General features: G+C 39.4%; 1 protein-coding gene across 1 annotated transcript in view; it reads left to right on the forward strand.

The window, feature by feature from the left end:
- The window catches only part of PRKDC (protein kinase, DNA-activated, catalytic subunit), a 79388-nt gene that overhangs the window by 18963 nt on the left and 46833 nt on the right, over nucleotides 1-13592 (forward strand). The window contains exons 27-41 of the mRNA XM_054394781.1: nucleotides 654-880; nucleotides 1085-1179; nucleotides 2112-2211; nucleotides 3177-3310; nucleotides 4090-4344; nucleotides 5403-5629; nucleotides 6666-6874; nucleotides 6987-7119; nucleotides 8076-8234; nucleotides 8533-8736; nucleotides 9068-9253; nucleotides 10053-10157; nucleotides 11248-11415; nucleotides 11701-11828; nucleotides 12825-13032. Of these exons, the coding sequence (XP_054250756.1) occupies nucleotides 654-880; nucleotides 1085-1179; nucleotides 2112-2211; nucleotides 3177-3310; nucleotides 4090-4344; nucleotides 5403-5629; nucleotides 6666-6874; nucleotides 6987-7119; nucleotides 8076-8234; nucleotides 8533-8736; nucleotides 9068-9253; nucleotides 10053-10157; nucleotides 11248-11415; nucleotides 11701-11828; nucleotides 12825-13032 (2538 nt within the window). The remainder of the gene's footprint in view (nucleotides 1-653; nucleotides 881-1084; nucleotides 1180-2111; nucleotides 2212-3176; nucleotides 3311-4089; nucleotides 4345-5402; nucleotides 5630-6665; nucleotides 6875-6986; nucleotides 7120-8075; nucleotides 8235-8532; nucleotides 8737-9067; nucleotides 9254-10052; nucleotides 10158-11247; nucleotides 11416-11700; nucleotides 11829-12824; nucleotides 13033-13592) is intronic.

Below are 13592 nucleotides of genomic sequence, written 5' to 3' on the forward strand. Positions count from 1 at the left end.
TTCTTTTGTAAATGACCATTTAATATGTCTTAACTAACATATTTGGCTATTCCTTTGACATTCTCAAACTGCAGATGTAGCATCTTTAGAGTCTATAGGAATAATGAAGCACTCTTTTTATCTTCAGTGTATACATGGAACTGCTGAAATACATTCACCCCCATAGCTGGATGAAAGCTACTTTAGATGAGTGCTTAATTTTTCTCTGACTGTCTCTACTTTCACCAGGTGCAAAAGCTTTAACTTTAAAACTGGCTTTTGCCCTGAGTTGAGGTGGTTGGAGGCAAGTTAGGTCAGGAGGTTTTGCAGTACTTTCTATAAATGAAAATCAGTCTTGTCCCACCACTTCTGAAGCAGAGGAAACTGGCCCATCAGAAAATGAAGTGACTTAGACAAGGCTGCTAAAATGGTAGCTGAGACAGGAGTAGAAATCCAGGTCTTTGAGGCCTAATCCCATGCTTTGAACACTGGGAATTCTGACCTCTTCCCTTGGACAGTTGTAATTCTGGAGCTTTGTTGTTTCTGGGAAACGGTGAGTGCAGTTTTTTAACTTGGAAATAACACTCTGTAAATTATCTGTTCTAAGATTGCAGTGAGACAACGGTGTGCTGCTTTTTTCATTCTTGCAATGACATAATCTTGTGGAATTTCAGAGTGGCATAGTGGATCCTGTTGACAGCACTTTGAGAGATTTCTGTGGTCAGTGTGTACGAGAGTTTTTGAAGTGGTCTATTAAGCAGACAACACCAAGACAGCAGGAGAAGAGCCCAGCAAACACCAAGTCTCTTTTCAAACGGCTGTATAGTCTTGCTCTTCATCCCAGTGCCTTCAAGAGGCTGGGTGCAGCACTTGCTTTTAACAGCATCTACAGGGAATTTAGGTGAGCAAACAGAGCTTGAAACTAACTAAAGGTTCAAAGACATTTCATTGCTATTTTTCAGAGTTTAGATGTGTTTTATGCAACTATTTTGTGAAGTTTATCTCTACAGTACTGTAATTTCTTGTTTGGGATTTTTTTATTAGAATTTCTCAGTGCTTCTTCTACTCATATTTCTCATTAATTTGTGATTTTTTTTTTTTTAAGGGAAGAAAATTCTTTGGTGGAGCAGTTTGTATTTGAAGCATTGGTGGTATTTCTGGAAAGTCTGGCCCTAACCCATACAGATGAGAAATCATTAGGTGAGTTATAATTAATGAACTGTCAGCTGAAGAAAAAAGCCATCTTGTTGAATCTTGGATTAAAAAAGAAAAACTGCTATAACTGTAGGAAGAGTAAATATGTTTACTTTAGCAACAAAGGAAGGATTAGTTTTCTTTACTAGTGGAGAGGTATTTGTAATTTAGTTAGGAACTCATTGAATCAACTCTTCTAAGATATAGTAGTGGAAGATTTTGAGCCCAGGAGAAAGAACCTTTTCACATTTACAGTGATTTACAGTTTTATAGTAACACTAAAAACACTAGTGGTGCTTCTCATTGCAGATGTTTTTTCAGCTACACAGTGTAAAAATGCAGCTCAAATGAAGTCTGCTCTTTTGTAACAGACAGAATGCTTCAAGAATTGACATTTCTGTATATTCTCTGCAGGATTCTCATCATCTTGTAATAACCTTTCCTGGCTGCAGTATGTAGCTGTGTGAAGAATCTATGACCTTTTCCACAGTACTAATGTGGAAAAAACCTGCCTGCCTGTTGATGGGGCTTTTTTATGCCTTAACTTTCATCAATCAACAGTAATTACAACATAAATCCACAATCTGATGTTACAAAGCTCTATTTCATTCAGAGAAACAGTTCAAGATATGATAGAAGTGGCCCCAAAAGGAATACTGATACGGGAGGAATATTTTACAGTTCTAAGCATGAGCACAGAAAGCAGAATCCAGTTCTATAGCAGAGGCCTCAGGGCTGGCTAAGGCCATGTTGACTTCTCTGCTGTTTCATGATTTTGTTCTATGGCCTTGAAAAATTCCCTGTAGAAGCAGAGTAGTGGAGCTGGTAGACGCATCCTGTGTGTAAGTCTCTTGCATCGTTTGTATAGCTAATACCTCAACTCATTTAACCATGTTACTAGCGTTTGTTTATAGATGTCAGTTTTCTGTTTCTCACAGGTACCACTCAACAATGTTGTGATGCTGTCAATCACCTGAAGCGCATAATCAAGCATAAAGCTCCTGCTCTCAACAAGGAAGGCAGGCGCCGGGTACCACGGTCAGCAGTTTGCCTTTCTAAAACTTATTCATATTGCATTTTAATGAACAACATGTGTAGTTCCATTCAACACTGAATGAGGAATTCATGCTGTTATTGATGCTATATATCATGCTGATATTGATCTGATATATCTGCTGGGAGTTACTGATATATCTGCTGGGACACTAGAGGATCGTGATGGTCATTCATTCCAGCGTGATGAGCTTCCTTTAGTTTGGCAAGGACAGGCAGAAAAAGAAATGCCTATGTCCCTCACAGCAGTGTTTATGACAGTGTCAGCACTGGTGCTGCAAAGCACTTGGAGAAAAGTCCTCTGAAGTCCTTCTTATTCCTCTTGAGTGTTAGGAGAAGTAGAACAAAGTGCAACAGGATGATCAGCAATTAAAGTGGAGTAGCAAAAAAGGTGGAAGAAGCCAGAATGGCTTTGGTATTGGGACTGGATGAAACTCTGAGTCACCTGGTCTGATCACATAGCTGACCCTGCTTTGAGCAGGAAGTTGGACTAGAGACCTCCTGAGGTCTTTTTTACCTGAATTATCATGTGATCCTAAAGAAGCATGCAAGTGGAATCTGAGAGTTAGCTCACTGCTCTGACATTTGGTAAATTAGCAGACTGGATAATCAGGGATGGGGGAAACCTGTGCAGGCATAAGCAAACCTGTGCAGGCAAGCATTTAATCTCTTTTTTTTTTGTCTCTTTGAGCATTAGAAAGAGAGGAGACCTGATTTTGCTGTTATAAATTGTTGCCACAAGACTCATCTTTGGGGATCCAAAGCAGAGTGAGGGGGAGGGAAAGCAGTGCAAGATGTGCTTGTAGAAGAGCTCTTCCTTGTAGTGCAGATGGTTGTGCTTAGACAGATAGCGTAATGCTCATGGAATATTTTGATTTTCATTCAGCTGGAAGACTATGACTTTTTGATAGATATCAAGAGGGCTATTAATCTCTAATATTTTTGTGCAGAGGATTTCCAGCTACTAAGTCAGTGTGTCTTCAGGACGTTGTCATGTGGCTCTTAGTGCAGTGTGGACGACCTCAGACAGAGTGCCGACATAAAGCCATGGAGCTCTTCTATGAATTTGTTCCTTTATTACCAGGTATTTGAAGTCACAATCCACCATCATCTTTGCTTTCTCTCTACTGTGTGCACCTTTCCTTTGTGTTTTCTATGCAAAGTATTAATTACAAGAGAAATTATTTTTTTGAGTGAATTACTGTTCACTCAGTGCTGTCAAATGGAAACGGAGTAGTTGCTTTTACTGGAAATCAAATACTGTGTGGGCACAGAAGATGGTTTTATTGCAAACTTCCTTCTAGCCAGGAAGGAGAACTTACAGGCCCACTACAAGGGCTTGTAGTGATAAGGTGAGAGGGAATGGACTGAAGCTTGAGGAGCATAGATTTCGACTGGATGTTAAACAGAAATTCTTTACAGTGAGAGTGGTGAGACACTGAAACAGGTTGGCCAGGGAGGTCATGGATGCACCCTCTCTGGAACTGCTCAAGGCCAGGTTTGATGAGACCTTGAGCAATCTGGTCTTGTAGAAGGTGTCCCTGTCAATGCCAGGGGCCTGGAAGTAGATGATCTTCAAGGTCCCTTCCAACTCAAACCATTCTATGAATCTATGAACCCAGCTCTGAAGGCAGGATTTTCTAGCTGGGAACTAGTGGGAGTGTCTCACAAATTTTGCTTCCTTTTTGTGGGTAATTAAAGTAGGATGACCAAGGCTAGACTAGAGCAAATACCTTCTCTGCTGGAAGATCCAGTGCAAAACACAAAGTTTGGGTGTGTCTCAATCCATTTGCCACTAACTCCTTGCCAGTTTGAAATGTATTTTTCCCAAAGAATTTATGTTTCTGTTTTCATTTCCACCAGGAAACAAATCTCCATCTTCTTGGCTGGCTGATGTTCTGAAAACCAGAGATGTTTCTTTCCTCATTAACAAATTTGAAGGAGGTGGCAGTGATGCTAAAAATCCATCTGGGCTGCTTTCTCAGCCAACCCTCCATGGTATGCAGGAGCCCTTCACTTTGCAGGCAGTCATGAGGTGGATGGATATGTTCTTAGCAGCACTGGACTGCTACAACACCTTCCTTGAGCTGCGGATGATCAAACCTCAGGAAATACTGGGTGAGGGATTCGCTGCTGTATTAGGTCCATTCGTGTCTGTTTCCCAAAGCCCATCCTAGATGAGTTCCTAACTTGGACTTCAAGCTTTGTTCTTAATGTAGAACTGATGAATTTTACAAACCTTTCCAAATGTTTTCAATGGCAGTTGTTGCATTGGGATGTTTTTCAAAGGAGGAAGAAGTACTTTTTTTTATAGTGTTAAAATATAGCCTAAAATCTTTCCTTCTAGTCCTAGAAATACACCTTTACATTTCTGTCTCTCAGTCATCCACTTAGCAGCAACTTCTTCTAGTCTATTTCCTCTTCAGAAATTATTCTGTGCAGTTAATTTCCCTATGTTGAGGAAAAATGATAGATGGGGTGGGAGTGTGGAGCTTACAAATTGTTATTATTTTAAAGCCTTCCAAAGCTGTTTACCTGCTCTTCATTAACATCTGTAGAAAGCAATATGAAATTTAACTCCCCTTTTTACTTTAAGAACTGAACATGTTACTCTCTTTTCAGTTCCTGATTCTTCAACTGCATGAGGTCTAGAAGCCTTGAATCTGAATTTTGATCAGGTGCATGTTAAAACCCTGTGTAGCCTCTGAAGAAGTTTTTCATTTAATTATTCAATACAGATCTGAAGAAAATGGGTTTTCTCACTGATAGTACATTTGCATAGTTAGTTCATATATGAAGTCTTGTACAAGTTTGAGGTCATCTGTCTGTCAGTGTCATCTCTGTCTTGGTTTAAAAGAATGCTCTAAGATCACTGTTGGATGCAGTTAGCATAAGGCTAAATTATTAATAGCTAGGGAATTACAATCTTCATTCATTTTGCTACACATACCAAAATCAATGTTGTTATGAAGTGCTTGTACTGGTGGTCAGTAAGAACAAAGCTTTCACTGCCCAGAATGTTATACTTGGAATTGGCATAGGACTTGCAGAACACACTGGTGTGAGATATGGTGACTTTTTTTATCTCAGCTCTACTGTTTTCTTCCAAACACAAAATAGCATCTTTAAAAGTTGAGAGCTGCTGTATCCTTTCAACTTTGTGTAATTCTTCCTAGGTGTGAACGAAAGATCCTCATTCTTGGAAGCAGTGCAGTTCTTCCTTGAAACTATTGCTTTGCATGATATCCAGGCAGCAGAGCAGTGCTTTGGCTGCAGTTCAAGAGGCAGCATATTCAGTCCACAGGAGAGAGACATGTACAGTTACAGCAAGTGCACCATCATAGTTCGAATCATGGAGTTTGTCACCATGATCCTGGAAACATGTCAGGAGGATTTCTGGAAGGTAGGCACTGAAATTTCTAGTGGATAGAAGTTCCAAATTTTCTATGTAGTTAAAGATTTGTGTTTTCATTATGAGGTTAGGTCATTGGAGAACATCCTCTTTAGTGGTGCATTTATACAAATTGATAACCGAGACTCATAAATTGTTTGCATGTAAGTGAGAAGAATTACAGTGCACAGGTGAATTTTAGTGAGTGATGTAGTTGGGGTTAGAGGAATGAATATTTCCTGTCTGTTCCTGTTGTATATTGATTGAGATTCCTGTGTGTTGATGATGTTCTGTATGGAGTACTTGCAATACTGGAACAGGTTCCCCAGGGATGTGGTAGAGGTCCTGTCCATGGAGACATTCAAGATCAGACTTGATGTAGCCCTAGGCAGCCTGATCTAGTTGGAGGTGTCCCTGATGACTGCAGAGGGGTTGAACAAGATGACCTTTGAGGGTCCCTTCAAACTCAATGCAATCTGTGGATCTGTGAATTAATACTTCCTTTATGACTCCTGGTGGCCTTAAATGTGTGGCAGCCATAGCTGCTTACAAGACAGAAAGGTAGAGTGTGGCCATTCTGTCTTGAATTAAGTATAGTCAGGTTTCTCTATTTGCCTAGCTTTGATGCAATATAAACTCTATCTAACTGTATGATGCTCAGTACTTCTGAGTCTCATGAAATGTACATTGCCAAGTTTAGTTCCAAGTCTGTGACTGTCTCTTGTTTTCAGAAGCTCTCAAGTGTACATCTGGATTGCAAGGTGATTACCGGTGTGTAATCAATACTGAAACAGGCATATGTGGGCATAAAAGATCTTATGTGCAATTTGATGGGATAGCAAATATCCTTCTTTGTTTTTTATAGATACTTAACTCCTGTTTGACTGGCAGGATCGATGGAAAGACATTTCATAGAGAAAGTCACTTAGTGAGAATAGTTCTCCATGTTTGGCTTCTCTTTAGATGGAAGGACTAATGATAAGATATGAAGAATAAAATAGGGAAATTGGAATTAATTTTTAATTATTTAATGTTTTGCTCTTTCTAGCTGCTTGAGAAGGAGCTGCTTAACACAAGCTTTATAGAGCTTCTGGTGGTGACAGTGTGTGATCCATCACATGTAGGCTTTAACACAGCTGATGTGCAAGTCGTGAAGAACCTCCCAGATATCTCAGTCAGGCTCATGAAAGCTTTGATGAAGTCTCCCTATAAGGACTCTTTGAAACTGTGCTTACGAAAAAGAATCACACCACAGAGGTAAGTAGAAACTTTCTGGTAAGCATGAATCCAGAACAGTGAAATAATGTTGTGTGTGGTTGCACACTGAGATCCTCACCAATGGAATGTTGTTCTTCTCTTTTCTCATTAGCCTTGAGGGCCTTTGTTCTGTTGATCTCTTTAATTCAGATGCACGTTTTGATCAAGTTAGGTTTAATGCTCTCCTTTCTGCCTGCAAGCAACTCCAGAAGTCTGGCCTTCTTCATTCTGCTCTGCACACTCAGGTAATTCCTTATCCAGAAAATACTAGTATTTGTACACAGTAAAGACCTTTTCCTGTGTAAAAGGCCAGTAGGACAATAGATTCATAGAGTACCAGTTTTGAAGAGACCTCAAGGATCATCTAGTCCAACCTTTCAGGGTAAGAATAGAATTTAAATGAGATGGCCCAGCACCCTGAAGAGAACAGGTCAGATGAAGAAGTCATTTAGAGTAAGATCCAGAAATAAATGTCTTACATTTATCCTACACATCTGAGTAGCACAATACTGAGGTTTGAATGATCTTCATAATTGTCTATCTTTATCCAATTTTCAGGGCCTGGAGGCAACCGGAATCTACCTAAAACTTTCTTTTAGTGTGCTTCAAAAGACTGAAAGCTCAAAAAATAAAGATTTACTATCTTGGAGACATTTTTCAACAATTTTTAAACACAGGGCTTTCAAAGTGATAAAGGGAATTAGAAAAGCAATCTTCTGGCTGATCAAAACCAACATAGTGAGCTATATTACTTGAATTCTTCCCACTAAGTTTCTGATTGTAGTAAATTTCTACTTTATGTTGGGTAATTGAAGGAAACCAGGCATTCAAGGAGCTGCATGGTTTACCTTTATAACTGTTTACCTTTTGTAACCCACATGCCTTGACTAAGCTGTTTATTTTATTTCTGTAGTCATGGTGTTACCTGAAAAAAAAATCTGAGAGAGGATTAGAATCTTTTGAAGGCTGTCAAATTACTATTAGCTTGTCCTGAAATTTATACACAACAGGGTTCTTCTGTTAAAAATCTTGTTCCTTAGTTAGAAAGGTGTCTTGTCGTGGTATAGTTGCATCACTTTGTAAGGAAATGGCCAGGAGCTCAAGTGTTTGTTTTCATGAGCTGTGCAGATGGCTTGGAAGGCCTTTATGGTATTTTTTTTTCAGCTTATATTAATTGTCACTTGTTTATTTATTTCCATAGGATGAAAGATCTCATTTCTCAGTTGGTTCTAAGCTCCTTTCAGTTGTTTATAAAGGCATTGCCCCCAGAGGTGAAAGGATGTCTCTTCCATCGTTGGACATCAGCAGTAAGCAATTAGCTGACAGACTCCTGCAGCTAGCCTTTGCTATTGATGACCAGGTAGGCTACAGTTCTCTATTTTTAATATTCAGTCATCATTTAAGACTTATCACTGATACTCCTCTACCTGTTTTGGGGTTCATACAGAGGAGCTGTGAGGATTTTCTGGCTTGTCTAAATGACAGTCATAGATAACAAGCATCTCAGTATTCTTTTTGTGCTTTATTTCTGTGCTTTCTGGTAATAGAAAACAGTTTGGGATGGGAGCTTTAAAAAACTCAGGTGCTATTCTAAGAAATGAGTGAAATTCAATGTGCTTGGGATAACTTTCTCTCTCTCTCTACCTCATTTTTCCCAGTGTGAGGAGCTAGTAAGCCTGCTGTTGAACACAATAGTGTTGTCTGTGCCATTATCAGGAACATCCCCGAAGAACCTGATCAATTTCTCTCATGGACAGTATTTCTACAGCCTGTTCTCAGAAACCATCAATCAACAGCTGCTGAAGAACGTGGATGTGGTCATAGTCCAGCTTATGGAATCATCTGTCAGAAACCCCCAGATGGTACTGGGCTTCTTTAAAGGGACATGGTCAAATGGCAATGCTAGAAGTGACCCTTTTGTTGTTACAGGTGGATGTAACTGAGGGTGTAGTGGGGAGAAGTGCATTTGGTTGCACCTCCAGCAGCATTCCCTTGATAGGAGTTGCTTGTTGTGGCAGCCTGCTGGTGCTGCCTTCATGGTCTCTGGGTGTAACTTGGCTGTCCGCTATCTTGTGTCAAACTGAGTGGAAAGTGCTGCCTGTTCCATATCCTGCAATCTATTCATTTCATGATTTTGGGGGGGATAGTCCTTCATCTGGGATACAAGAACCCAGCTGCTGCTTTGCCTTCCAGGTTGGCTGCATTTTGAACGGCATGTTAGATCAGAGTTTCAGGGAGCGAGCTATGCGCAAGCACCAAGGACTGAGGCTGGTTACAGCTGTCCTAAGGAACTGGGAGAAACTTGACAGCTGGTGGGCCAAAGGTTCAGCACCTGAGAGCAAAATTGCAGTCTTGACCCTACTGGCAAAAGTTCTCCAGGTATGCTTGCATTAAAAAATCCAGGTAGCTTTTCTAATTCCCTCGTTTTAAAGGCATGGTGTCTCCTTCTGTTTGGGGAAGTAAAAGCAGCTCCCTTTTTCTTTTAACTCCTCACATAGTTTAGCTGCCTCTTCCTTCTGGAGAATTAGTACAAGTGCAGAGACTAAACTTTGAAACTGAGCAGCCCTGATAATATTTTTTGTCATGCTGAAATCCAGAAAGCCACAATGGAGGGGTTCTACTCATATCAAAAGTCTGCAGAAAGGTCTTCATTTTAAAGACCTTTAATTTCTGTCACACTGGGGGCTTGGTCTTCTTTTTTTGTTTTCTTTCTCTCTCTGTATTGTAATCATAATGGATCTACTTGTATTGGGGTTTTTTTTAGGGACTTGTAAAAGTAGCTGTACACAAAATACATCAAGTGCACTGACTGAAGTAATTTTTTCTTTTTTTGTGATTAATTATCTTAAACTTGACTCATTTCCAAGGTATGTGTCAGGGCAGAGAATGTCAGCCTTATTGCTGTATTGGCTGGTAGTGAAGTGACCAGCTGGAAATCTGGCTTTGAGAGGGAGCTTAATATTTTGTTGAACTGGAAAATATTTAATGTTGGGATTTAGTTTTGTACTCTTTAGGATCTTCTAGAATTTCTTTTGATAGTCCTTTTTAAACCAAAAATGTATTTTTGGAACTAATTCTATGGCTCAGGATTTTGTTGATTTTTTTATTGTTCATTAATACAATGATCTCTATTTTTAAAAAAAATAAAATCCTTTTTTTACTTTTTCTGTCATTCCAGATAGACTCTTCAGTTTCTTTTGATACCAATCATGAAGCATTTGCAGCAGTTTTTAACACCTATACCAGTCTACTTATTGATCAGGATTTAGGCTTAAATCTTAAGGTAAATTGCTCACTTGGGTGGCTACCCTGCCATCCCCACATTAGAATGTTAATCATTCATTACGTTCTCTGTTATTTGGTTTAAATTTTACCTTAGTTTGCAAAATAACATGGTTAAAAACTTGTGGGTTTTATTCTGGTGTCAACATCCTAAAAATTGTAAATCATCTTTTTTGTTCTTCAGACAGAAGGCAATATCACAGATGTCATCCCTTGTTTTTAGGTGCTCTTTTTTTTTTCCTTTTTATTCCCCTCCCCCCAGATGAAAAGCACATCATTTGTAAGGAAAAAAAGTTACTGTCAATGGCAAATTGTTTAGAAGTGTGAAGTGTTCTTTTGAGAAATAACATCTTGTCAGGCTTTTAGCAAGGAGTAGTACTTCCCATGGGTCAAATGATGAATATCTGCCATGCTGTCCAGACTGTGAAATCTCCTTCTGTGGAGACTTTCCAAGCCCACCTGGATGTGTTCCTGTGGTACCTGTCCTAGGTGATCCTGCTTTGGCAGGGGGGTTGGACTCGATGACCTGTGGAGGCTTCTTCCAACCCCTAAAATTCTGTGATTCTGTGATTTTAATGTTGTCTCAAAGTAGGAGGCCAGTACTGGTGGATTAGCTGCTATATGTGGCTTGGTCAGGAGAGGGAGATAGAGTACTGCATACTCAAAGTGGGAGTCATTAAAAGATGCTGGAGCATAAAGTTGGAGCAGGAAGATTAAAAATGCTATACTTAATGAAACAGCTTTGCATAGACACTGCTCTGCCAGCCTCCTTGTAGCTAGACAGAGTTTTAATCTTCCTTCTTCACTCAGAAGAAATTAGCTCTCAGGCTGTGCATTGAATCAGTGGCTCATGTGAGAATGGACACTTACTTAAAAGAACAAGGAGGTTTCCTCATAGCCATGTCAGCCATGAGATATTAATTACCTTTTAACTATCACTCAGCAGTGACCAAATCTGTTTTCTGAATTAGCACACTCTTTATCAGAACACTGCTGCTGTTTTATGGTCCTGTTCAGCTTGCTTCATAGTTGGAGAATAATCTTTTTTTTTTACTGCAAAACTGCATTTTATTTTATTTTTCTTTCCTCAGGGCCAAGCACTGATAATTCTCCCATTCTTCACTAATTTGACTGGGGAAAAGCTTTGTGACCTTAGGAATGCTCTTGATCAACTTGTAGCTTTCAATTTCCCCATGAGGTCTGATGAGTTTCCCAAAGGAACCTTGAAGCACAGTAACTATGTAGACTGCACTAAGAAGGTCAGTAGTTTTAACAAACATGTAATTAGAAGCCCAAGTAAACTGTGTCTAAAAATAATGATTTACAGGCTCTGGAGTTACAGAGACTCTCAGTTCACATAAGGTAAATCAGCTTTTCTGTGTCTCTCATGTTTTGAACCAGAAGTTTAATATACAGATACACATTAAATAAACATATCCTTCTGTGCAGCTGCTTCTGATCATAGTTTCATAGAAAATAATTACATAGAGTGAACTCATTTGATTCAGTGTGGCTGCTTATGTTATGCATTACTTCTTTTCCAGTTTTTAGAGGCATTGGAATTGTCTCAGAGTCCAATGCTGTTGCAGCTGATGACAGAAGTCCTCTGCAGGGATCACAGACATTTCATGGAGGACTTATTTCAAGCCAGCTTCAAAAGAATTGCCAGAAGGTGAGTTTAGTCTATTGGATTTTACTCTTGTTCTCATTGAATTTTTGCTGAAGGAAATGTGCTTCCTCTATTATGTTGTCCTTGTAATAGCAGTGATTTACACCATAAAGCTTTACATAATAGTGAAGACAAAAGAAAAATCTGAATTAAAACATTTCCAAAATATTTCTGAAGTGTGAACACATGGCACCAACTTCCACATGACACTTCCAGTGCCTGGGGAGATTTTGTAAAGCCTTTTGTGAGTTAGCTTGTTCTGACAGGATTCAGTTGAGGATGGGTGGTTGTGGTACCTCTATTTGCTACCCCTGCATAACCACACAACGCTGATAACAGTGAAGCTGACAGCAAATTACTTTGTTCAACCCCTTTTGAAAATACAGCAGCACTTTTATTTGATTGAGTGCTTCCAGGTGGTAAGTTTAGGCACAACCACACTGTCCACAGGAAAGGCCTTCAGTCTCTTCTAAACCAAATATTCCTATGCATGATGGACTATTAAGTGGTGACTTTTTTGGAGTATCTATTTTCCTGGACAGTCACTTGCCCATTTTTGAAATTTCAACTTCTATAAAATTATTCAGAACAATTCATCTGGCATTGGAACATTTTATAGGCCACAGAAGGGCCTGAAATCGGTGAAGTCTCTTCCTTTTTTTTTTTTTAACTTCTTATTTGCTTCCTTCCTTCACATGTACCAGATAAATATTCTTTATTTAGGTTGTCCAGTGAAAAGGAACTGAGAAAGTGATTATGATGGCTTTTGGATTATACTAACAAAGACATACAAACAAGTTTAGTTCTGTGGCAGAGTAGGAAGCTGAGATTTCCCTTAGAGAGCTCCACAATAAGTGGCAATTCAACCTGATCTTGCATGCCTTGCAGGATGATAAGCCAGGAGGGTATGAATGCAGACAATATGAATTTTAACATTGTTTGAAACATAAATGGATTCTGGTGAAAGAGTTTTCATCATGAGATTTCCATCTTCTTTAGGAGCACCACTGACAAACAAGTGATGCTGTTGGACACTGTTCACAAAATGTTCCAGAGGGAAGACCTTCTTTCAAATACTACTCGTCAGGCATTTATGGATCGCTCCCTCCTCACTCTCCTGTGGCACAGCAGCTTGGATGCACTGAGAGAATTCTTTGTCAAGATGATAGTACAGGCTATGGATACTCTTAATGCCAGGTTTACAAAGGTATGAATTACTCTTTTTTTAGGATTGGGGAATAATAAAATGTTGATGTGCATTTTGCTTAGCTTTGAGTGAAACCCTAGCTGAAGCCATTTGCTTTCCAGTTTTCTGTATCTTGGAGCAGAAGTCTGTGCCAATTACATAGTTCTGTTATTAAGGAGAAACTCTTCCTGTTCCCCAACACACTCTTCCTTTGAAGATAATGCGTGTTCACATATCTACTGTGTACAGAAATTGAAGTTAGAATGTTATCTATGTAGAGATATAAAGGGGTCTGAAGATCTGTCAAAAGCAAAAACCCGTGCTAACTTTGAAATATAAAAGCTGTATGAAATTGTGGCCTGTAATGAAAGCTCTTAAGTGCCTTACTTCTAGAGAAATACATTGCAAACATCCCTCAGCAAGGGATTAGGAGCACAAATCTTTCTTTCTCTCCAGCCTATCCTCCAGTTTGAAGTATACTTGCATGCAATGATTTATAGTCAGTGGAGGTCTCTGATCTTGCTCTAGTTCTTCACTCCCGTAGCTTTGCTGATGCAGCTCTTCAAAGGCAGCAGGGCAAA

Source organism: Indicator indicator, chromosome 31 (genome assembly GCF_027791375.1).
Source record: "Indicator indicator isolate 239-I01 chromosome 31, UM_Iind_1.1, whole genome shotgun sequence".
NCBI lineage: Eukaryota > Metazoa > Chordata > Aves > Piciformes > Indicatoridae > Indicator > Indicator indicator.